Genomic DNA, 25,826 nt, shown 5'->3' with positions numbered 1-25,826 from the left:
GCTGCTTCGGGGGCTCTGGCTCACGCAGGCGGGGGGAGGGAGCGGTACGGAGGAGGCGGGGCGAGCCTGCGGCGTCAGAGGCGTCGTGACGTTGCAGCAGCCCGAGGCGCGCCGTGCGTTCTCCCGGGGAAGTTGTCCCCGGATCACAGGAGCCTGGCCGTGGCGGGCTGCACCGGCTCCCGGGAGGGGCGGTGTGGAGAGTGACCTGTGCTCGCACACAGGCTTCTTGGTGGCGGCAGCAGCAGCCCCAGCGTCTCATGCCCGTCTCTGGGGTCCGCGCTGATGGCCGCGGCTCGCGCCTGTCTCTGGAGCTCGTTTAGGCGGCGCTGTGAATCCCCTCTCCTCGCGCACCAGGAAACAAAGAGGTAAGAAAAAGTCTCTTGCCTCTTCGGCAGCTGCAGACTTTTCCCGGACTCCCTCCCGGCTCGCCGTGGCGCACTAGCCCCTTCAGGCTGTGTTCACGCCGCCAACCCCAGTCCTCTCCCTGCGATCCGACTGCAGCCCGAGCCTCAGCTCCCAGCCCCGCCCGCCCCGGCGGGGGAGCAGACGAGCCTCTCGGGCTGGTGAGTGCTGCTCGGCGCCGAGCCTCCGTGCGGGAGTCTCTCCGCTCTGCCCTCCGCACCCCTGTGGCTGCGCTCTCCTCCGTGGCTCCGAAGCTTCCCCCTCCGCCACCCGCAGTCTCCGCCCGCGAAGGGGCTCCTAGTGTGTGGACACCTTTCCTCCTTCACAGCTCCCTCCCACTGGTGCGGGTCCCATCCCTATTCTTTTGTCTGTTATTTCTTTTTTCTTTTGCCCTCCCCAGGTATGTGGGGCGTTTCTTGCCTTTTGGGAGGTCTGAGGTCTTCTGCCAGCGTTCAGTGGGTGTTCTGTAGGAGCAGTTCCACGTGTAGATGTGTTTCTAATGTATCTGTGGGAAGGAAGGTGATCTCCACGTCTTACTCTTCTGCCATCTTCTGGAATCTGCCGTATTTAATTTTTTTAGTACTGTTTACAAAATTTGCTCAAATGAGCAGGATAAAGATATAGTAGCTAGTAAAATCTTCACAGAATTGAGAAACATTATTGAATTGACATAAAAACTGAGAATTCTGCATGAAAAAAGAAAAGGTTTAAAATGTAAATTCTGGCACTTATTGTACTGTACCCCTTTTTTCAAATAATCAAATGTGCCTTGGCAGTTCTGAAATTTTTATCTCTAGAATTTAAAATTTTCAAACGTATAATTTAAATCTAGTACACTAATTTTAGCAATCAATGTACTAAACATCCATTCACAGTTATTGAATTAAGTGTAAAATTGTTCACATCTTTTCTTTGTTTTGATGATGAAGATAAATGACCCTAAATCTGAGTTCTTAGGCTTTTAATTTGCTGGAGAGCTTCAAATTGTACTGCATTTACATGGGATTTGTAAAGACCTGCAGTTTTGAGGTAGTGATATTATTTTAAGTTACGCCTAGAAGATCTTAAGAGACATACATATTTAAATTAATTAAAACTACATTCATATGCAGAGAAGATGTATTCCAAGCTTTATACGTGGTCAGGAACAATCATTGTATGGCAACAAATCATAGGTTTATAAAAAATCGTTACATTTATGGATTTTTATTTTGGAGAGAGGTACAAACAAATCAGGACAATCTCTATCTTTCTTCAATTCTCGTTCTCTCTGTAATTATAGATCATAAATAAGTGTTACTCATTCTTCCATTAGTACTTTGTAAACTCTCTCTCTCTTAAGCATGAGTGAGAAAGAGTGAAGGTAAGTAAATATTGGTAATTTTTCAGAAATAGAAACCTGATTTTTGATTGTCGGTGAAAAGCTGCACCAGACAAGTTAAAAAGACAAGGGAGACTGTAACCAAGAATTTTGTAATAGGAGTCAAGACTATCGCAACGGGGGGAGAGGTTGAATTCAACTCCACCGACACAAAAGGCAGGAGAGTTATTAGGCACTGAGGTGAGCAAGTGGGAAAGTACTGAAGGGCAATGGGGGTGGGGGGAGGGAGATGAAGTTGGTCAACGGGATTCGGACAAGTGTGTCTGCTAATTGGCTCTTATTGCATTTAAACTCCTACATCCTCACAGAGACTGAAATTGGGGTACTATCTTCCCTGATGGTTACATTTCAAAGGGTTAGCTCCTAGGTCCTAGAGAAAGACATTCCTGGATTATAAAACCTGCAGCAAGCTGAGAGAAGACTTTCATCTCAAAGGGGCAGAGAAAGAATATACACTGCAACTTTCTTAAGAAAAGGGAAGTCATAGGCTTATAATCCAGACAGGTTTTGTCTAAAGGTTAGTCAAACTGAGAAAAACGGGAAGGCAGTCCTAGTCAGATCTAGGTCCCTCTGATTTCTTAGAAAGAAAGTGGCAGCAGTGTTGACAAGTGTTCCTGGGAAGATTTTCATCTCAAAAACATTTCTGCTAAGCATCTTTTTGGTTAAAATGCATTTGAATTAAAATGTTCCCTATTAAAATGTAAATACTATCTTGGCAATCAAGTTTGTTCACGGACTAGTACTGTGAATGACTTACACGGGAAAATCAGATAGCTTTCCTTCTGGCTGAGAATGTGCCCTGGGAATTAGTATTTTGATTGGAGGAAGAGGGGAGAAATGATCACTGTTTTACATGATAAACTTGGGGAAGTTTATAAACTTGGGGACCCAGTAGGACGCCATCATCAGGGACTAAGAAACTGCATTTGAACAAAAAAAAATTAACTCACATTTGCATTTTGCATTGGAATGTGAAAGGAGCAACTATTGGAGTTATAATAGAAACTCATCCTTCTGTTTTTTACAGAGGACTCAAAGATAAAAAATACATTGGTACTTTACAAACTCACCCGTTGTAAATGGGCACAATTTTCACGTATTCTCTGCATAATTATTTTATGCTTAGCGTCGACTGAAAAAAAATGCACAACCTAAAAGTTGAGAGTTATGTTTTATTCGGTGGACATTCTTGGGACTTCAAGCCAGGAGACAGCCTCTGAGATAGCTCTGAGAGAACTGCTCGGAAGAGGTCAGGGAGGAGCCAGGATATACAGGAGTTTTGCAACAAGACCAGGTAGTCAGAATATCAAAAGATTACCGTTAATTAAACAAAAACCAGACATCTCAAGGTAAGAAATTTAGTGCTTTTCTATGTATGGGAAGATGCAAGAGTCTGAGCTCACTGAAATTATTCCTTTGCTATGCACCTCAGCTCTCTGGGGCCCGTGTCCTGTGCTTTCTCAACCTGAATCCCCTCAGCGTGCACCGTCCATCCAGGCAGCCCTCAAGTAATGGCTTCATGGCTACAACATCCTTTGTTTACTGATATGGCAGGCAATATTTTAGTTCTCACTACTGTTCTGACCTAGAGAATGAGCAGAATCCAATAGATCACATTTAAATAAGTAAAGCATGTTGAAGGAAAGTAAAACCATCAGAGTAGTGTTTCAATTGAGTAGGCGACTTTCTATGAAGGGCCAGCAGAAATATTTTAGACTTTGCATACCATAAATTTTCTATAGCAACTGCTTAACTCTGCCTATATAGCAGAAATCAGCCATAGACAATAGCACAGACAGTAGTAATTAATGGATATGGCCGAGTTCTAATACAACTTTATTTATAAAAGCAGGTGGTGGGCCAGATTTGGTTCATGGATGTAGTTTGCCAAGCCCACAACTATGGGAACATTTGCTTATCTGAAGAAGGCTCTAATAGCTCAACTCTTTTATAGCTTACCTGAGTTAATGGTCTACTTGCAAACATATGGTGATATGCGTGGTGTGAAAAAAAAAAGGAAAAGGAGACCAAGAACTAAGAATTTGTCAATAAACTTGAAAGTGACAAGAAAAAGAAAGGTTCTCTACACAGAAATGCCTTTAGAGTTGAAAAAGGCAATTCATTAGCTGATTAGAGCTTGACTGGATAGGGAATAGCCAACTCCCTTTTTTGTAATTTTCTATTCATCAATCTTGAGAAGTTTTTGACCTGTGCATTACAAGGGATATTCCCAGGCTCTGAGCTGACACTGCTTACTAAACCTGAGGCTTTCCCATTTGTAAATGAATAAATTGGTATTCCAGGATAAACAAAAGTATCCTGTGGTTTTGATTAGCTCAGTCAATCCCCAATGGTCTAATTAATTCTGGGTGAATTGTTTAAATTTGTTTCTGGATTTCCATAGCTGAGGCCCAGTCTTCAGATGCTGCGAAGAGTTGCCAAAATGAACAGCCAGCGTTCAGTGCCCCATCCTTCACATCCATTTGCTGTAACATCTTAGAGAGGCTCTAACTCTGTAAAACTTCATAGTGAAGGCAAATGCTCTGGATCCCAGTTTCAGTTTTATCAGTAATAGCAGTGCATTATGACTAAGAGCAGTCTTTCTTACCTGGATTGTTTTAATTAGACAAACAATGCTAAAATCTTTTTCGGTGGGAAATGCCCAAATTCTCTTTCACTGTGTGGAATGAATAGTTCATTTGTTTAGCTCTGTCTGCCTGGCCTTAATATTAAAAAAATGGTGAAATTTTTTCACTTTATTAAAGACAGAGCAAATAATGCATTGTCTGATTCACTTCTCCTGCATTATCATCCTGGGGTTTCCCAGAGATAAACTGAGGGAATGAACACGGGTTAACGTTCTTTCCTTGTATCTGTAATAGCTTTTTAACAGACCACTAAGCACACGGTTAACATACAGGAAATGTGTATTGATTAGCTGATTGCTTTCCTCGGACTGACAAATGAGGATTCACAGCAAACTCTTCATGTGGGATTGTCTCTTTCATATATCTATGCAATTTCTCATCCCAGATTACCTCATTGAATTCCATATATAAGTAATCATACTGAAACTTTAAAGGAAATATTAAAGACAGCAAGAAACTTCAGTATTTTATGCATTCAGGGATTTGGATCTCAATATCAAATGTTCTCAAATCATATGCTATTTATACCAATAAATCATACAGGGAAAAGATAATTGATGATTTCAACATTTCATTGATATTCTTCACAATTGTTTATAAATAGAAGAATGATTATCATTATGTTCCATAGCCTCTTTGTTTTAACATGCATGTATATAAGTTCAACCTCAAGGGCACTGAGTTTGTAGGTGAAAGTAAAACTAGAGAATAAGCAACCTAATGGGTCATGAGGCTGGGATTTTTTCTCTCACGCTTAAGTAATATCTATGAAAATTAAACCAATGAGATTTTATATAAGCAGTACCTTTCTCAAAGTGATCGCAAGGTTCTATTTATAAGCTGGGTGAAATGGCGCCTATCTTAACCTACAAGCACTTTTTTTAGCTCTTCACTAGTAATAGCAGCTGCAGCCTATGCAGAATTTGCTAAAGGCTAGACACAGTCATAAGTATTTTAAAATATCATATCTTATCTTCACAATATTCTTAAGAGTTAGGTACCATCTTTATTATAAAGATGGAAAAATTGAGACTTGGAGTTTAAGTCACTTGTCAAAAGTCTTCTAAATAGTGTGCATTAGAAATCAAACTGGGGCAGCCATCAAGTCATGTCTCAAATCTGGGTCTTGCTGGTAATATAGTTCATGCTTTCATCCCCATGTTATGCAGGCTTCTTTGTCAGTAGCATGCATCTTTTTAAGACAATTGTTTTACACATTATCCAATAATAGGGTGTTTTCTTCTCACCATTTGTGATCAAGGACCTCAACTCCTCTTTCTGTGTCCTTTTGTGGGGAAAGTTCCTATCTGATCACAAGACGTCTGGTGAAACTTCAATTATGTACTTCTTCCTTACCTAATAGTACCACAAAAAGAAAAAAAAAAAAAAATTAGGGTCATTATAGCATCTAACTCTTAGATGTGAAGGTTAAATGAATCAACCACTTAGAACAGTGTCTGGCAAACATTAACCATTGAGTGAATGCTGACAGTTTTCTTTTATCCTAGTCCTACAAGAAGCAATTCACTTGTAAAGAAACATTAAACTTGGTATAACATACCTTGAAATATCAATACCTTATTATTCCAGCATACCTATCATGTGAAAATCATCCAGTTGTATGCACTCTTGAAGTTTTCCAAATCATAAAGTTAAAACTAACTTTACTACTTGGGGTGGCCACCAAATTCTCTGTTGGATACAGTTTTCGTTAGGTCAGGTTTCAAATGAAAACTATTCTTCATAAAGAAATAATTATTTTTCAAGTTGTTAGTGTCATACATATCATTGAATGAATAACCTTGTTCTTCACATACTCCAGTTTAAAATTCAACTGTATAAAATTATTTGAAAGAAAGAAATTAAATTAAATGGAACAAAAAGTTGAATGGTAATTGTATTATATTTGTAAGACCACAGAAGGAGTATCAAAATCATGAATAAATAAAAAGGAAAATGAGACTCATTATTGTTAACTTGTAAAACTGCTTGAAGTATTATCAAAATACAGTCCTGTCTATAATAATGTATTGCCCTTATTACAGAGTTATGAGGTGAATAAAAAATGAAATTCTAATTTTACACAAGAACATATTGCTTCATTGTTTTACAGAAAAATCTTTTATGGAAAAGTCTTTTTATTTCTTCCCATAACTTTTAAATCCCACCAATGACATAGGAAGAAATGACCTTTTTGTTTTAACTACTAAATATTTTTATTTATGCCTGTGATTATAAGTCCTTCTTTCTTTCAGAACTTGTGACAGAAATCATTCCATTCTCACTTGAATTCTCAGAATTTCTTCACTAGTGGCTTCTTTTCTTCAGGATAAACTTGAGATTCCTTTTTCCTATTCCTTATCAGATTTGTCTTTCCACATTTAGGCTTCTCTTCTTTTTTCCTTTGTCCAGTATATTAAAGGTATCATGAAAATGTATGCATCACTACCTCTGCTTTGTCTTTATAACACCTGAATACTCTGCCATCTCTGTGTCATACTCTAGGCTGCTACAAGGCATATGGCTAACTGGGTCCTTGGAAACAGGAGCTGACAGGGCAATTTTCTCTAGCTGAGGCTTCATTTACCAATACAGAATGTTTATATGTGAAATTACAATCTTGTTCAAGGCATATAAGAATTCATGTTGCTTCATATTCTTCTTGACACTAGACCTAGTGATTCATACCAATCTGAAAGGTTTGGCTTAAATTTGCATCTCCCTGATTATACATATAGTTGAGCACTTTTCTGGCTTTTTCTTAGTCACATGGTTTTACTCATTCATGGAGCATTTGTTTGAGTTTCCTGTTGGTAGTTCTTTGGAGCTGTCTTTTTCTTATCTACTTTTAGGAGATCTTTATTAATTCTACGTATAAGATCTTTGATAGCTTTGTAGATGGCAAGTATCTTTTCCTGCTCAGTGGCTTGCATTTTTTATCTCTTAATAGTATCTTTTGAGGAAAAGATACTCTAAATTATAATGTAGTAAAACTTATAAATCATTTCTGTAATGGTGAGTTTTTTGTGCCTTGTTTAAGAATATTTCTCTACCATAAGATTATGAAGATATATCTCCATTATATATTATTATAAATATATTTTTTATTATTATAAATGTTTATAATTGCATATAATCATATATTATCAAGCATTCTTGAAGTATCAACGTTTAATGTTAAAGCTTAACACATATTTAAACATATTTTTTTCTCTCCTTTCCTTTTTTTTTTTTTAATTTTATTTATTTATTTATTTATTTTTGGCTGTGTTGGGTCTTCGTTTCTGTGTGAGGGCTTTCTCTAGTTGCGGCAAGTGGGGGCCACTCTTCATCACAGTGCGCGGGCTTTTCACTATCCCAGCCTCTCTTGTTGCAGAGCATAGGCTCCAGACACGCAGGCTCAGTAGCTGTGGCTCACAGGCCTAGTTGCTCCTCGGCATGTGGGATCTTCCCAGACCAGGGCTCGAACCCGTGTCCCCTGCATTGGCAGGCAGATTCTCAACCACTGCGCCACCAGGAGAGACCTTTCCTTTTTGCATCTTTAAGCTTCCATCTGAGATCATTTTCCTTTTGCCTGAAGAACATCCTTCAGAATTTATCTTAAGACAAGTTATTAGAGATGAATTTTCTTACTGTTTTTTGAAAATATACTTATTTTAATTTTTATGTATGTGTATAAAATTCTGATTGACTTTACTTTGTTTCATCACATAAAATATAATCCCAGTAGCTTTTTGTTCCTATTTTTGCTCATGACATCAGTTGCTTAACTCCTTACTGTAAATGCAATCTGTATTTTTTCATTTACATAATTTTAAGATTTCTCTGTCATTGATTTTCTTCAGTTTCACTACTAAGTGTCTAGATGTGGGTTATTCTAGCTTTTCATTTTCTTTGCTTGACATTTAATAATCTTAAACTTATAGATTGGTGTCTTTCAACATTAATGGAAAATTCTTAACTACTATTTCTTCAAATATGGCCTCTGCCCAATTTTCTTTGTTTCCTTCTTCTCGGTTTCACGTAAACCTATTTTTGTTAACCTCAACTGCGTTTTTAAATCTTTATTTATTCTTCTGCTTTTTATTCCGTAATATTTCTTTTAATCTCTATTTCAGTTTACTAATTCTCTTTTGTACTGTGTCTAATCTGTTCTTAATGACATCAATTTAATCTTAATTTCTGTTATCATATTTTCTACTTATATAACTCATAAACTTATAATGTTCATAGATTATATATTTAAGTTCTTTTTTAGAATTTCTAAGCTGATTTTATTTTCATAAACCTAAATTTTACAATCCTGGTGACTTTGTTATGGTTGTATGTTATTTCTCCTCATTCTCTTAATGCTGTTGTCTTTCTTTGTTTTCTACATTATCCTTCATTGTGTACTGGATATTTTATTTAAAAAAATTTTATAACAATAATTAGATGAGCTAGGATGATATTATTATAGAGAGGAAGACTTTATGTTTTATGAGACACCCAGACAAAAATAGCCTGCAGTCCACACATTCACTTGCAGAGTGAGGTGCTTTAAAATCCTGGCACAGAGAGGGAGGTGGTCTAGTACTGTACCTATCCCATCTATCCCATGTCTCTAGGAATAAGAAGCCATATAGGGCATTTAGGCTGATCAATCATTTTCTTAAGGTGGAAAAATTCCCAAAGCAATGTGCCTCCAGGTGCAATCCCATCTCTCTAAGTTACAATTCTCTTCAGGACATAAGCTGGGAAATTCCTTACTGTCTTCTTGTCTCTTTCATAGATAAGAATGAGAAAGACTATCTCTTTCATTTATCCTTTAAAATATATTATGTGTATTTAATCCAGGGTTACTTATCCTTTGTTGTTGTTTTATTTCTTCAGTGGAAGGATTAGTCCAAATTATCTACTGAATTGTTATTGAAGAAGTTTCTAAATCTCTTTTTAATTTAGTTTGTTTTATTTTTATAATACATATTATGATATAAGCATATAATAATTTACAGATAAGCAATTAGCATAAAAAACTCTAGACATTTTATCATAATAAGTTAGTGTATATATTGGTGTGTCTAACTTAGTTCAGATGTAACATTTATTTGAATATCACCTATTTCTTGATGGAAGACACCATCATAAATTTCCAGTTAGTTAAAGAGCTTGTCGTTAAGTAATTGTGATTTTCTTATTATGAGAATAATTAATTTATTCCTTCTAGCATTCCTAAGTGTCTTTTATTCTGATGTATTTCTTTTTATTTTAATTATTATCTGCTTTTAATTAGTAATTCATTTTAGTAGAGTAGAGAAGGGAACATACACACTATTTGAAAATATCACTGATAAAATTTCTTCTACGTATCATTCCTAAAACAGAAATTATAAGCGTGATCAGATCAACAAGATTATGAGACTAGTATTTAAATAAATTAAATAAAATATTCAACATAAGTATGTACTTTGAAACTTGAGAAGATGTAGGCATTTAGAAGAACAGAATTCTGTTTATGATACATTATTTTCTTCTTATGATTTTACAAAACTGATTTTCAAACAAATTTACTGAAAACATCTTCTTTTATAAACTGGTGTTTCACAAATATTCGAAATATTTTATTCCCTTTCTGTTCTATTTTAAATTTATATATTATTTTTACCAAACTTTTTATTGTTATTTCCACCACCTAGTTACTATTGGCATAAACGCTTCATAAATACTGATGTGCAGTGTTCGAAATTTTATTCAACTACACTTGTCTCTCCAACTTCAGATTCTGCTAGAGGAGAACACAATGTTTCATTTCTTTGAAAACAAACTCTTTATATTCCTCTAAGCCAAGTTGTGAAGGTGAGAAAGTGTAGAAAGGGATCCACAGAAAGAAAAAAAATTATTTGCCTCTTAGCTTTCCCAAGTGAGCAAACAAAAGAAGCTGGTCTGGAAATGGCATTAATAGTCTTCGTAATACAAGATCAAAGGAAGCACCACTAGAGCTCTAATTTCTTTCCTTGAATACTTGAGAGGGCCTCCAATAAGAGGAATAATTTATAGGTCAAAAGAAGTAATGACATGTTTCAAAAAACTCAGCAATATCTGTTATATCTAACCTATATGCTTTTACATTTGGTCAGGACATTAGATGACTCTTGATGTCATATGATACATGTTTTTACTTAGACCTTCAAATGTGCAATATCATTGGAGCTAAAGAGATAGAGTACTAAAATGATAGATGCTATTTGCTGCACATAACTGTTATTTGTCTGTACATAACTAGCATACAATGTTTGTGATTAGAGTGCTATAGAATAAAATATGTTACCTTTAATGTATATCTACAAAATTGTATATTAATGATAATTGATAATGAATTAAATTTCAATAATTTTCTTTAAAACTCTTATTTCTAAACTAACAACTATGATCACTCAAATATACACAGATGCTCAGATTCAACCGATCTTACTTCTTAAATTCAGTTTTAAATTAGTTTACAGATTAATTCATAGCTATTGTTTCAGGTTGTTAATGTATTTCTAGAAATAATCACCATTTCTCTCTGAAATTTATAAATGTGACATGTTTTATAAACATTTAATCACTATTAAAGCATATTGAATGACATTAGAATATAGGAATAAAAATGTTTAACCTTTGTGATTTTGTGAGACTAAATCTTAGTCTGGTAATAATTATCAGAAAGACTAGTAAAGATGAGCACGACAATTTTGTAAGTAAAAGAAATCTTGCAGCTAAATTTATCTGAGAAAAGGACCACTTGATTTTGAACAATAACAGGTAAATGTAATTGGTTTTGTAGATGTAGCTCAATATAATACATTAAAGAAAAGGTGAAGCATGCAGGAAAAAAAATTTTATAGACTTTTTGAAATACATAGTATTTAATAGCATGTATTACTGAGATAATTTTAAAAAATCATTTAAAAATGTAACCTCCAAATTAACATATAAGTTTTTACTGTGCATGTTAATATTTCCTGGGTGAATAGTAATTCTTATTTCTAATTAGGCATTCTCTCAAAGGATGTCCATTTTACAAGGATGTCCCACATAATGTTACGCCAAATCTCAGCATTTATTCTAAGATGTTCATATTATCTAATTAGCATTGTAATGTATAACTACCAAAAGCACAACTAATCTAAAAGGCCTGGGACCTAATACCAGATGCAGAAGGTTAGTGAAAACATTCCAAGGTGACTTAGTACCAGTTGTATTTCTAAATGTCAGAATAGCCAATGCTAACATGCCGTTTTTTAGAATAGATGCCTTATTATCTTGTACGTGATTTTATGAGGAACCAGAAGGTGAAATTCAGGAATGTTAATGGAAATTATTAATAATTCTTATTTGATACCCTACATGATGTTATTACTTTTATAGTTTTCTCTCTTCCCGTAAGTTTGCAATATTAAAGAAAAAGACATAAAAAACACTGTGTCTGCAAATTTCAAAAATTTCCTATGCCTAATTGGTCAAGTATATTTTCTTTTAGTAATTTTATATAAATACATATAACAGAATGGGTATTAAAGAAAAGAAGATTGAACACATTCCCTTTGGTCTTATTACTCAGGAAACATTGAAATACAATGTGAATATGGAGAAATGTCATTAGGAAAAATTAAACTGTCAATACAAAAGACTGACCAAGATGTTTGTTCCCCATTTCTATTATTTCTGTTAATGATGTAAAATCAAAAGAATACATTGAACTGAGCCTCTCTCATAGAATTTTGAAATTTCAAAAGATTGCCTACCCCACTCTTTGACAACACAAACCAATGATGACTTAAATAACTTGGCTTTTAAAGACAAGATCCTGTATAACAGAATATAAGGGTCAATCTCCTTCTGCTTATTTTTATCAGATAATGGTGTGGAACATCAGCACTTAACAAGTGCATGTAGGGATTATATGTTCAATCCCGACCTTCTGAGACAAAGAATTGTGCCATTTTTTGACATTACAGTTTGTGGTGGTACCAAAAATTCAAAGAACTTTTTGTTGAACAGTTATAGTCTATAAAAATCATTTGATTAGCATTTCTCTTCCTCCTTAAGAGGAAGATAGGATTCAGAAAGAGAGAAAAAGAAGGTCAAATGATGAAAAGGAAGAAGAGGGGTTTGTGGAGGATACAGCTCTGATTGTACCTGATCATATTTATTGCAAATTAAAAGCCACCACTTTGGGCAGTCAACACCTCCATCATGAAAAATATCATCAACCTCAACAAAGGAACAAAGGACAATTATGGTCTCCCCACCCACATGGAAATTTCAGTGAGAATAGTGATTTTGGTATTTCTCACCTGGCTAAGACTGAGCAAAGTCACAATGCAAGACTTCAGCATAATATAGAAACAATAGTGTGTCAGCGAGTGTAAGTTGAAAACTAAAGGGCAGTTGTCACATGGGTAAAGACTGGTGGGATTATCCCAGGCATCTCTGGTGACCATGGACAATCATGTAAATGTCATGGTTCATTCCCAAGCTTGGTGAGGACCGTCTGGAAACAGGAAAGAGGATCCAGATTACAAAGTATATTTCCTGCTGTGGCAGCATTATTAGGAGAAATGCGTTTAATGGTTATTTAAAAATATATTTAACTTTAAAATTTAAGAATAAGGAAAAGACTGTACTGGACCCACACTGTCTGATAAAGGCAGCTGACAGAATTTCAGGAATTTGCTGTTTGGTTGGTGAACTTCAGTTTTTCCTCCCTCAACTTCCCAAATAAATCTTATTCCTTTAGAGTCAGTTTATGTTTCCCAGCATAGTGATGCATTTTACCCATTCAGCTATGCTAGTGTTCTCTGAAGCCAGCCAGCAATGATCTCACCTCACCCACAATATAAATCTATCAGTGAATAAACATCATTTTTATTTCAATGCCAGTGACACACTACATGTTGATTTAGCAGTTAAATAATTTCTCTCTCTTCTGGGTGCAATCTGCCAGGCTTATTATAACTCTACTTCTGATATTCATTTCATGTTTAATAGTGCTTTGCCTCATGAGGATGCCTGTCAATCAATTAAATTAAAATGTCATTCTGACCTTTTATTGGAAACAATTTACTCTTTTTTCATTTCATCACAAGCTTTTTCCATCTTATACAAATTAAAAGCCTTAATTACTTGTATTCAGAAACTATACAAATTAACTTTACAAAACTACATGCTCATCCGCATTCCTGATACTATCTTTACAGAGGTTATCCAGCTGAGTCTGCCTGAAGATCAGAAACTAAGCATCACAGCAGCAACTGGGGGACAGAGTACAGTTCTGAGCTGTGCCATTCAGGGAACACTGAGACCTCCGATCATCTGGAAACGGAACAATATTATTCTAAACAACTTAGATTTGGAAGACATCAATGTGAGTACATAAATAGAGGTTGTGTATAATTTGTGCATTTGACATGATATACTCTAGACTTTGTGCAGTCTGAGGAGCTTAATGAAATAGGATGTAGAATTGAAGAGAATTATTGGAATATTTTCATATCCATTCTACTGTCTGGGAGGCACTTATAGATCATTTGAAATTATCCAAATCACTTGTTTAAGTGTAGTAAGCAGGTTATATACCATTGTGTTGGTGGGATCACAGAAACTTAAACCATAAAGGTCTGGCTCTAAGAATTTCTATAATTACCAACAATGAATCTCTATGTATTTGCTATTATAGTTGAGCAACAGCCTATAGCTTATGAAGTGTTAAAGTGGGTAAAGGAAGTTTTTGCTTCAAATACTTCATAATGTATTAGAAACAATAAATATTAATAAAAGAAATAAATGATGTATTTTTCTGGAATGAAGGAACATGTTCATCACTCAGGTTTATTCCTAGAGAATCAGAATCTAAACTCAAAGAGTGTACAGCCCAAAAGGTGAAACAAAGGCTGAACAAACTCCAGGGAATTAATTTCTTCCATGCTTTCTGTTGAAAATGAACATGAAGAAGTGAGCATCATCTTAGATAATGAAAAGAAGGAAAAGTCGTATGTTATGGGTTGTCTGTGGAAATGAGGTGGGAGAATCCTTTACCTTAGTGATCTTGGGGTTCTGTGATGTCTTTGCATATAAATTTTAGATATTCTTTACTCTCACTCAAGAAAGCCATCACCTATCCACTTATTCTTTGCTGCTTCATAAAGAACCCCTAAAACACAAGCCCAAGAGAGTCACTCTTATTTGTTACATTTTAATAATATTCTTGTTTAATGTCCTTGAATGCTTCGAAAAAGAAAACTTCTCCATTTTAGATTTCTTTACTTCTATAAAATTCTTCTAAATTTGCTTACATCCGGGAAATTTCCTCAGAGTACACGGAGAATAATGTTTAATTCTCCAAGATACCAAGAACATTGTGCCATAGAACAGCTATAATTTCAGGAGCATTCAAGATTCTTTGAGAGGTATGGCCCTAGACAAAATCATCTTAGGTTTGCATTATGGGTTGTTGTGTCTACATTTATGCTTTTTAAAAAATTGAGGTAAAATCGGTATATAATATTATATTTGTTTCAGCCATAAAACATAAACAAAGTCAATCTTTGTATACACTACAAAGCAATTACCACAATAAGTCTAGTTACCATCAATTACTGTACAATTGACCCCCTTCACCCATTTCCCCAACCCCTTTACCCTTTCCAGTCTGATAACTGCCAGTCTGTCCTCTGTATCTATGAGCTTTGTTTTGTTTGTTTGGTTGGTTGGTTTGTTTGTTTTGTTTTTATACTCCATATATAAGTGAAATTGTCTGATTTATTTCATTGAGCATAACACCCTCTGATCTGGTATCGAACATGGCAACATTTTCTTCTTTTTATTTGGCTGAGTAGCTTTCCACTGTATATATATAGCACGTCTTCTTTATCCATTCATCTATGGATGGGGACATAATTTGCTTCCATATCTTGACTATTGTAAACAATGCTATAATAAACATAGGAGCACATATATCTTTTAGAATTAGTGCTTTCATGTGCTTAGGATAAATACACAGAAGTGGAATAGCTGGGTCATATGGTAGTTTTATTTTTCATTTTATGAGGAATCTCCATACTGTTGTCCATAGAGGCTGCAACAATTGACATTCCTGCCGACAGTGCACAGGGGTTCCCTTTTCTCTACATCCTCTCCAGCATTTATTATTTCCTGTCTTTTGATAACTGTCATTCTAACAGGTGTGAGGTGATATCTTACTGTGGTTTTGATCTGCATTTCTCTGATAGTTAGTGATGTTGAACATCTTTTTATGTGCCTGTTGTCCATCTGTATGTCTTCTTAGGAAAAATGTCTATTTAGATCCTCTGCCCATGTTTTTGATCTGATTGTTTGTTGTTTTGCTATTGACGTGCTTGAAGTATTTATACACTTTTTGATATTAACTCCTTACCAGACATATGGTTTGCAAATACTTTCTCCCATTCAGTAGGTTGTCTTTTTATTTTGCAGATGGTATCCTTTGCTTTCCAGAAGCATTTTAGTTTGATGTAGTCTCATTTGTTTATTTTTGCTTTGGTTGCCTTTGCTTTCGGAGTAAGAGCCAAAAAGTCCACGACAAGACTGAGATCAAGAAGATTACCACCTATGTTTTCTTCTAGGAGTTTTTATGGTTTCAGGTTTCATATACAAGTCCTTAATCAATTTTGAGTTTATTTTTATGTATGGTATAAGATAGTGGTCTAATTTCATTCTTTTGCATGTGGCTGTCCAATTTTCCCAACACAATTTATTTAAGGAACTGTCCTTCCCCTATTGCATATTCTTGGCTCCTTGTTATAAATGAATTGACAACATATGCATGGGTTTATTTCTGGGCTCTCTATTCTTTTCCATTGATCTATGTGTCTGTTTTTATGCCAAAACCATATTATTTTTATTACTATAACTTTGTAGTATAGTTTGAAATCAGGGAGCATGATGCCTCCAGAATTATTTTTCTTTCTCAAGAGTGATTAGGCTATTCAAGGTCTTTGTGGTTCCAAAGTAGAGGTTCTTACCTCTACTTCAATCTAATTGTGAATGATAACATGATAACTATGCTAAGTAGAGTATTCTTAGTTAGATTCTTTTTGTTTTTCACTTTAAGCACTTTGAATATATCATGCCACTTCCTTCTGGCCTGTAAAATTTCTGTCAGATCTTTAGATCTGAATGAGTCTCTTGTTGGAGGCATATAGATGGGTCTTGTTTTTTTTTGTTTTTTTTTTTTTTTAATAAATAAGTTCAGTATCTTATAGTTCAGTTCCCCCTTAAGTTCAGTATCTTATAGTTCTCAGTGTACAGGTCTTTTACCTCCTTGGTTAAATTTATTCCTAAGTATAATTTTTTTTTTTAAATAAATTTTACACTTTATTTATTTATTTATTTTTGGCTGTGTTGGGTCTTCGTTTCTGTGTGTGGGCTTTCTCTAGTTGCGGCGAGTGGGGGCCACTCTTCATCGCGGTGCTCAGGCCTCTCACTGTCGCGGCCTCTCTTGTTGCAGAGCTCCAGACGCACAGGCTCCAGACGCACAGGCTCAGTAGTTGTGGCTCACAGGCCTAGTTGCTCCGCGGCATGTGGGATCTTCCCAGACCAGGGCTCGAACCCGTGTCCCCTGCATTGGCAGGCAGATTCTCAACCACTGCGCCACCAGGGAAGCCCAGTATAATTTTTTTATTCTTTTTGAAGCAATTGTAAATCGGTTTCTTCTTAATTTCTCTTTTTGATATTTTATTATTAGTGTATATAAAGGCAACAGATTTCTGTATATTGATTTTGTACCCTGAAACTTTACTGAATTCATTTATTAGTTCTAACAGGTTTTCAGTGGAGTCTATAGGCTTTTCTATATATAGTATCAGGTGATATACAAATAGTGGCAATTTTACTTCTTCCTTTCCAATTTAGATTCCTTTTGTTTCTTTCTCTTACCTAGTTGCTGTGGTTGGTATTTCCAATATTTTGTTGAGAAAAGGAGGCTAGAGTGGGCATGCTTGTCTTATTTCTGACTTTAGAGGAAAAGATTTCAGCATTTCACTGTTGAGTATGATGTTAGCTGCAGGTTTGTCACATATGGCCTTTATTGTGTTGAGATATATTTGCTCTATACACACTTCGTTGAGAGATTTTATGTTTGTTTTCATCTTGTATGTCTCTAGGAATTTATCCATGTCTTCTACGTTGTCCAATTTGTTAGTTGTATCATTATATGTAGTAGTGTTTTATGATCCTTTGTATATCTCTGGTATCAGTTGTAACAACTCCCCTTTCATTTATGATTTTATTTATTTGAACTCTTTCTCTTTTTTTCCCTAAGTGAGTCTAGCTAAAGGTTTGTTGATTTCGTTTATTTTTCCAAAAAACAACCCTTAGTTTCATTGATCTTTTCTATTTTTTTTTTTATTTTTAGTGTCTATATTGTTTATTTCTGCTCTGATCTTTATTGTTTCCTTCCTTCTAATAACTTTGGAGTTTGTCCTTTTTCTGCAGTTCTTTTACTTTTAAGAATGGACTGTTTATTTCAGATTTTTCTTGTTTCTTGAGGTAGGCCTATATCACTGTGAACTTCCCTCTTAGAATTGAGTTTCCTACATCTCATAAATTTTGGGATGTTGCATTTCTATTTTCATTTGTCTCCAGGTATTTGTTTGATTTCTCCTTTGATTTCTTTGACAAATTGGCTGTTCAGTATTATGTTGTTTAATTTTATGTATTTGTAACTTTTTTCATTTCCTTCTTGTGATTGATTTCTAGTTTTATGCTATTGTGGTCACAAAAGATGCTTGATATGATTTCAATCTATTTAAATTTATTGAGGTCTATTTTTTGGCCTAATATGTGATCTACCCTAGAGAAAATTCCATGTGCACTTGAGAAGAATGTGTATTCTGTTGATTTTGGATTGATTGTTCCTTATATATCTATTAAGTTCAACTGCTATAATGTAGTTTTAAGTCCATTGTTTTCCTATTGATTTCTTTCTGGATGATCTGTCCGTTAATGTAAGTGAGATATTAAATCTCCCTACAATTATTTCAGTGCTGTCAATTTCTCCCTTTAGGTCTGTTAATATTTGCTTTATATATTTAGGTGCTCCTTTATTGGGTGATTACATATTTACAAGTGTTATATCTTCAAGTTGGATTGACCCCTTTATCATAATGTAATGCCTTTCTTTGTCTTTTATTATAGTCTCTGTTTTAAAGTCTATTTTGTCTGATATGAGTATAGCTACACCAGCTCTCTTTTTGTTTTCATTTGCATGGGATGTCTTTTCTATTCTTTCACCTTCAGTCTGTGTGTATCTTTATTTTTTAATTTTTTAATTTTTTTATTTATGGCTGTGTTGGGTCTTTGTTTCTGTGCGAGGGCTTTTTCCAGTTGTGGCAAGTGGAGGCCATTCTTCATCGCGGTGCACAGGCCTCTCATTATCACAGCCTCTCTTGTTGCGGAGCACAGGCTCCAGATGCGCAGGCTCAGTAATTGTGGCTCACGGGCCCAGTTGCTCTGCGGCATGTGGGATCTTCCCAGACCAGGGCTTGAACCCGTGTCCCCTGCATTGGCAGGCAGATTCTCAACCACTGTGCCACCAGGGAAGCCCTGCTGTGTGTATCTTTAGATCTGAAATGAGTCTCTTGTTGGAGGCATATAGATGGGTCTTGTTTTTTTTGTTTTGTTTTTTTTTAATCCATTAAGTCACTCAATATCTTTTGATTAGTTTATTTAGTCCACTTGCTTTAAAGTCATTATTTTTTTTTTATAAATTTATTTATTTATTTTTGGCTGTGTTGGGTCTTCGTTTCTGTGCGAGGGCTTTCTCCAGTTGCGGCGAGCAGGGGCCACTCTTCATCGCGGTGCGCGGGCTTCTCACTGTCGCGGCCTCTCCCGTTGCGGAGCACAGGCTCTAGACGCACAGGCTCAGTAGTTGTGGCTCACGGGCCCAGTTGATCCGCGGCATGTGGGATCCTCCCAGACCAGGGCTCGAACCCGTGTCCCCTGCATTGGCAGGCAGACTCTCAACCACTGCGCCACCAGGGAAGCCCTAAAGTCATTATTAATAGTTGTATACTTATTGCATTTTGCTACTTGTTTTTTGGCCATTTTTACAGTTCCTCTTTGTTAGTTTCTTCTTCTCTTGCTCCCTTTCCTTGTGGTCTGATGATGTTCTTCAGTGTTATGTTTAGATTCTTGTCTCTTTGTCTTTTGTGTATCTACTATAAGTTTTTGCTTTGTTGTTACTGTGAGGTTCACATATAAGAACCTGTATAGAGTCTAAGTTTAAAGCAACTCAAATCTGAACACATTTTTAAAAATCTACATTTTTATGCACCCCCCATATTTTATATTTTTGATGTAATATTTTACATTGTTTTATTTTGCATATTTCTTACCTAATTATAATAGTTACAGTTAATAATTATACTACTTTTGTCTTTAACCTTATACTAGCTTTGTAAGTGATTAGTCCATTATACTTACTATATATTTGCCTTTGCCAGTGAGATTTTTTCCCCTTTATATTTTCTTAGTGCTAGTTAGTGCCTTTTATTTTCAGCTTAAAGAAGTCCCTTTAATAGTTCTTATAAGGCTGGTTTGGAGACAATTAACTCCTTCAGCTTTTGCTCGTCTGGAAAACTTTTGACCTCTACTTCAATCTAATTGTGAATGATAACATGATAACTATGCTAAGTAGAGTATTCTTAGTTAGATTCTTTTTGTTTTTCACTTTAAGCACTTTGCATATATCATGCCACTTCCTTCTGGCCTGTCAAATTTCTGTTAAGAAGGCAGCTGGTATTTTAAAGGGAGTTTTCTTGCATGTAAAATGTAGTTTTTCTCTTGCTGCTTTTAAAATTGTCTCCTTTATCTTTTGACACTTTAATTATAATGTACTTGGTGTGGATCTTTTTGAGTTCATCTTTTTTGGAACTCTCTGTGCTTCCTGGATCTGTATGTCTGTTTTGTTCCCCAGGTTAAGGAAGATTTCAGCCATTATTTCCTGAAATACATTTTCTGCCCCTTTCTTTAAGTCTTCTATTTCTGGGAACCCTAGAAGCTGAATGTTTTTCTGCTTGATGTTATCCCATAGATGCCTTAAGCTATTTTTATTTTTTTAATTCTTTTTTCTTTTTCTGCTCTGTTTGGGTGAGTTCCACTGTTCTGGCTTTCAGGTTGCTGATTTGTTCTTTGCTTCATCAAGTACACTTTTGAATTCTTCTAGTGTATTTTTAGTTCAGTTCTTGTATTCTTCAGCTCTGTGGCTTCTATTTAGTAGTTTCCTATATTTTTTATGTCTGTTGAAATTCTCACTGTGTTCATCCACTCTTCTGCCATGTTCAGGGACAATTAGTTCTAACTCTTTATCAGGTAAATTATTAATCTCTATTTTTAAGTTTTTTTTTCTGGGATTTTATCTTGCTCTTTTGTTTGGAACATTTTCCTTTGTTTCCTCATGTTCTTGTTTCTCTTTATTTTATTTGTTTCCATGGAGTGGGTGAAACCTCTACCTCTCCTAGTCTTGAAGGTATAGCCTTGTGTAGATAATGTTACTGTTCAACTTTGCCCTAGCTCTGGTTGTCTCTAGAACTTTTGTGGCTGTCTTATCAGCCCAATTTATTCTTGATAGGTTCAGTTGTTGAGGTCATGCCAAGCCTTGTCAGTGTTTCACATGAAGGGATCTTTGTCAGCCACTAGTTTTAGGCTAATTGAAAACTAGACACTCAGGTAGCAGCTTTTAAAATATGCAAATATATACAGTCCTGTGGGACTACCTCACAACCCCTGCTGGCCTCCAGATTAGGTGATTTGAAGATTTTCCCTTGGAGAGAGTTGAGAAAACCAGGGCTCCAGATGAGTGTATAAGGTCCTTTCTGGAAAGTACCAGTGAGCTGTAGCAAGGCCAAAGGAGAGCACAAGGATGGCATCCCCAGCCTACATTCCCTGAGAGCTCCTTTGCAGCCTCTACATGTGTGGTAAACCTGAAACCTGCCCCCTCAAGCCTGTCCCTCAAGCTCCAGGACAGGTAAAGAGGCCTTTGTCACGGAAAGTCTGAGAGTGTCTGTGTTGTGACCTGGGGGTTGTAGCCTGCCAAAAACTGTTCCTCCAATTGTTTCAGTCCTATGGGACCCAGAAATATAGGCCCCCTTGGCCACCCAAGCCTGGTGCTCAAGGGGTGTCCCCTGTGGGGACTGTGTGTGTCCGCTGGCTTCAGTGGGGCCACAGAGGAGCCTGGGATTGGAGTCACCAGCCAGCTTCAGCAGGGTCACAGGAGAGTTTGTGGGTGGGACAAAGCCACACACTTCAGTGGGACTTTAGAGGGGAGCAGGGCTGGGGTAAGCCCACTGCCTGCAGCAGGGCCACCTTAGGCTCAGGGGTGGCGTGGGATCATTGTCTTCAGTGAGGCTTTGGGAGAGTATCTAGGTGGGGCAAGCCAGCCAGCACTAGCAAGATAGAGGGAGTACAGAACCTGGTGCCCACCAGTGCTGGCTCTACCAAGCTGGAATGAGAGAGCAAACATGGCACCCACTAGTGCCTCCATCCCCAGAGGAAGCCCCAACAGACTCCTGTGCCCCAGGAGGCACTTTAAGATTAGCTAGTAAATCTCCTTCACATGTGGTCTAGGCATTTTTCAAATTGGTGTTTTTGCACTGGGTCCTGGTGTAAGTGAGTCTGTACACGAGCCCTTTGAAAACAGACTCTCCATTCCCCAGAGCCTTTTGGGTCTCCTGAACATAAGCCCCACTGTTTTTCAAAGCTGGGCTTTTGGGGGCTCATTTCTGCAGTGCAGATTCCCAGGTTGGGAGTGTCTGAGATGGGGCTCAACCCTTCCGTCCTCAGGGTGAAGTTTGTAATTGTGAGTTTCCTCCTGCTTGGGGGTTGCTGCACTGGGTGTGTGACATTTGTGGGAGACGGTCTCTGCCTCTTCTACCATCTCGAGGTGGTCCTTTGTTGTGGAGAAGCTTTTCAGCTAGATTTCAGCTGTTTTTCACAGGGAACTGATCAATCTGTAACTATAGAATTGGTATGCTTGTGGGGAGAGGTAAGTTCTATGCCACCATCTTAAACCACTTTCTTCATTTTATCTTTTATTTTCTATTTTCATCCTTACTATCAAGCTTACCACTGTTATTTTAAAGAAGCCTATGTATTCTATGATGCTTTGGTTTGAATACCTCAAAATAAGCTCATTTGAATTGTTCCAAGAATAAGGGGGAGTACGTACTATGTAAGTCATATGATGATATTCACAGAGCTCTAGTCTGTGGACAACTTGTAAAAGTGGACATATTCTTGTGCATGGATCATGTAAATTATTTTGCTTACTTTCTTATTCTTGACTGTTCTAGAATCTTGAAATTTCCAGAAAAAAAATAATTACAAATAAGTTAGAGCTCTAAAATATATGTAAATGTTAGATGAATTCTGGCATCAATAAATTAACTTTTACTGGATGATGTTATTTTGGATACATTTCATAGAGCAGATAAATATTGAGAACTTAAAAAAAATCACCTTTCCAATATTTAGAAAGTTTCAATTTCATTTCAAGGCATATTTAATTAAGTTAAACAAGCATTCATAATCTATAGTGTACACAAAACTACCAGCCTTTCAAATAAAGCTGCACGGAATATCCAAAGATGTCTTTGAAAACAAGGATATTTTTTCAACTTCCCAATATGCTTCTGGTGTTTTCATTAAGTGCTATGCCATCACCTGTCAAATTATCTGAATACATTTAATTTCATTTACCAATGTAACTAAAATGTGAAATAAAACAGTTATAAAATTTCACTTGTGTTTTTCTTTATATTTATTTCTGCTTAAAGTCTGCTAAAATAAAGACTTCAGCATATAAATAAACTATATATTATATGCATATATTCAGCACTGTCTCTGGTGGACATCTGACATGACTTTTGGTCACCCAACACCTTTTGAACACCTCTTTGAATATTCTGGCAATGCTCTGATTTTTGCTAACCCCAAGGTGGAAACCAAAATCTTACTTAATCCACTGTCTCTCAGTTAGGAATCAGACATGTGAATAAGGCTCTAATAAAGAGGATGCTGAACAAGATTTCCTTTTATAAGCAAGAACAGGGGAATGCAGGTGCTTTTCAGAATCCACTCTCTCCACCCATTCTTCCCGGTGAGTGTTGTGGCAGCAGGATCCCACTTTCAAGGGCATCAGTGACAAAAGCTTTGCAGTTGGTCAGTGTTCAGCTTCAGCAGGGTCTCCAGTTGGCCAGTCTCAGTATGTGGCTTGTGCGCCTTTTCTGGCTTCTCATTCCCTAAGCTGACACGCTGATATCCTGCTTATTCTATGACCTTCCTAGTATCTTTATTAAACCCCTTTCCTGCTTAAAACTAGAAAAATATGTTCTATTGTTTGCCACTATGAATGTTGTCTAGTTATATTTTGAATTTAATGTTAAGAAATATCTGTTATTATATCTCCTTAAAATGTATTTTTAATTGTTCTATGTGGATTTATGACATGTTGAAAGATCAAGATAATCTTACTGTGGTAAATTACATTTTACTTTGTTTATAAGCAAAGAAGACTTTCAAAAATTCAGATATGAGTCGGTTTTTATACCCTGTTAGTATATTGTCTATTTTCACAAAAGTGGGTTTAATGTCCATTAAACTGTGTAAAGTTAAATTTATAGTGCTTTTTAAGTCAAAGGGAATCAGTAACAATTTGCAATATTATTTCTGATTACTTAATATATATAAGATAAAATTTAGTATTTATTTACCTACTCAATACATTAATACCTTCTGATTGCAAAAGATTAAATAATATAGACATTTTTTTAAAAAAAGCATAATTACCCCTCATCTTTTATATCCACTTACTCCTATTCTCAGGTGAAGAAGAAGTCCTGTGAGTACATTTTGAATCCCCTTCCCATTCATTGCAAAGATAATTTTGTTTATTTAATAGGATGTATTCATATTAGTTCTTATTACCTCACTACCTCATTATCTCATTAACCCTAAAAACAACTCCATGAAGCAAGAAATAAGTCCCCATTTACACACGTGGGGATTTATGCTAAGAGAGTTGTTCACCGCAGGTTGGTAAGCTATTAAAGTGGTACACCTGGGATATTTACAGGCCTGATTTACTCTAGATCATGAGCTAAACCATTGCATGTAAGTGAGAAGCTCTGTAGCTTTCTGCTGCCTTTTGTAAAATGTATCCCAAATAATTCTGGCTCCTATGTATTACAACTAGATGTGTTATACTCTGCTATTTTGTGTGGGATTGATTCATGATCAATTGATGTTTGAAGACTTTCATTTTGCCTGTCTTCTGTTTTGCACCAAATGATTAAAAAGGACACCACAGAACTACTGGAGGAAGGATGACACAGAGGTTTGCAGCATGGGCTGGGGATTCAGACTATCTGGATTCCAATTAATATAAAGTCTCTTGGGAGTGATGTGCCCTCAAGCAACTTATTTAACCTCCCTGTGCCACAGCTTCCTTATCTGTGAATTGAATGTACCAATAAAATGAACTCATTTTTGTGTGAGAGCTAATGAGAGAAAGTATTTTACAGCTGATAACACTCGATGAAGTACATTGTAAATGTTCAGTTGAACCAGGTTCTTTGTTTTTTCTTCTCTCTCCTTCTCTTCCTCCTCCTCCCTCTTCCTCTTTCTTCTCTTCCTCCTAATATATATTTCATGGTGCACAGACACACCCAACCTGCCTGAAAGAATGTGAATTCAATGTAAGTTACATATAGCAATAAGGGAGTTTGGAAACTTGCAGAAACTGCCAGAACAAAATTGTATCCAATTATAGCCTCTGAAATTGGAAGATTTTTTCTATTCAATGAAGCTTTAAGATCATGCTGTTATATCTCCATATTAGCAATCTTGCATTAGTCCCTGCTTTAAAGATATTCCATTAAACTCACTCAGCTATTATATATTTATCCATTTTTTGGTATGTGTGTCTTCAATCCTCTTTCTGCCCAATTCCTGAAAAAAGATAATTGACTTATTTTGATCATCTTGTTTTGGGTGGAGCTTGGCACACAAGATTCAATTCTCTTATTACTGTGACTGAGCCTGAGTCTTAAGCCTGGTCTGATCAACTTTGACCAGGTTATGACGAAGATGAGGACAAGAGTTATAGAATAAGGCTCTTCTATCAAACTTACTTCTCTCCAGCTGCTTCCTGGTTTGCAATTTCCTTTTATTAAGGAAGCTCAGTTAAGGAAGGCAAGGGTGCATAGAGACAAAGATATAGAATTGAGAGAAATGTGGATAGAAAATAGAATTCACTGACAGGATTGATAGTCAGAAGTGAGGGAAAGAGGGGAGTCGAAATACAATACTTTTTGGATATCTTGACTTTACCAAGAAAA

The 25,826-nt window shown here is 36.2% G+C and overlaps 1 protein-coding gene across 3 annotated transcripts in view; it reads left to right on the top strand.

Annotated features, from left to right (window-relative positions):
- The window catches only part of FSTL5 (follistatin like 5), a 708,623-nt gene that overhangs the window by 431,352 nt on the left and 251,445 nt on the right, over window positions 1-25,826 (top strand). For all 3 annotated transcript variants that reach the window (XM_059923874.1, XM_059923877.1, XM_059923875.1), the window contains exon 6: window positions 13,653-13,819. In XM_059923874.1, the coding sequence (XP_059779857.1) occupies window positions 13,653-13,819 (167 nt within the window). The remainder of the gene's footprint in view (window positions 1-13,652; window positions 13,820-25,826) is intronic.

Source organism: Balaenoptera ricei, chromosome 5 (assembly GCF_028023285.1).
Source record: "Balaenoptera ricei isolate mBalRic1 chromosome 5, mBalRic1.hap2, whole genome shotgun sequence".
NCBI lineage: Eukaryota > Metazoa > Chordata > Mammalia > Artiodactyla > Balaenopteridae > Balaenoptera > Balaenoptera ricei.
This window is presented reverse-complemented; position numbering and strand designations above follow the sequence as displayed.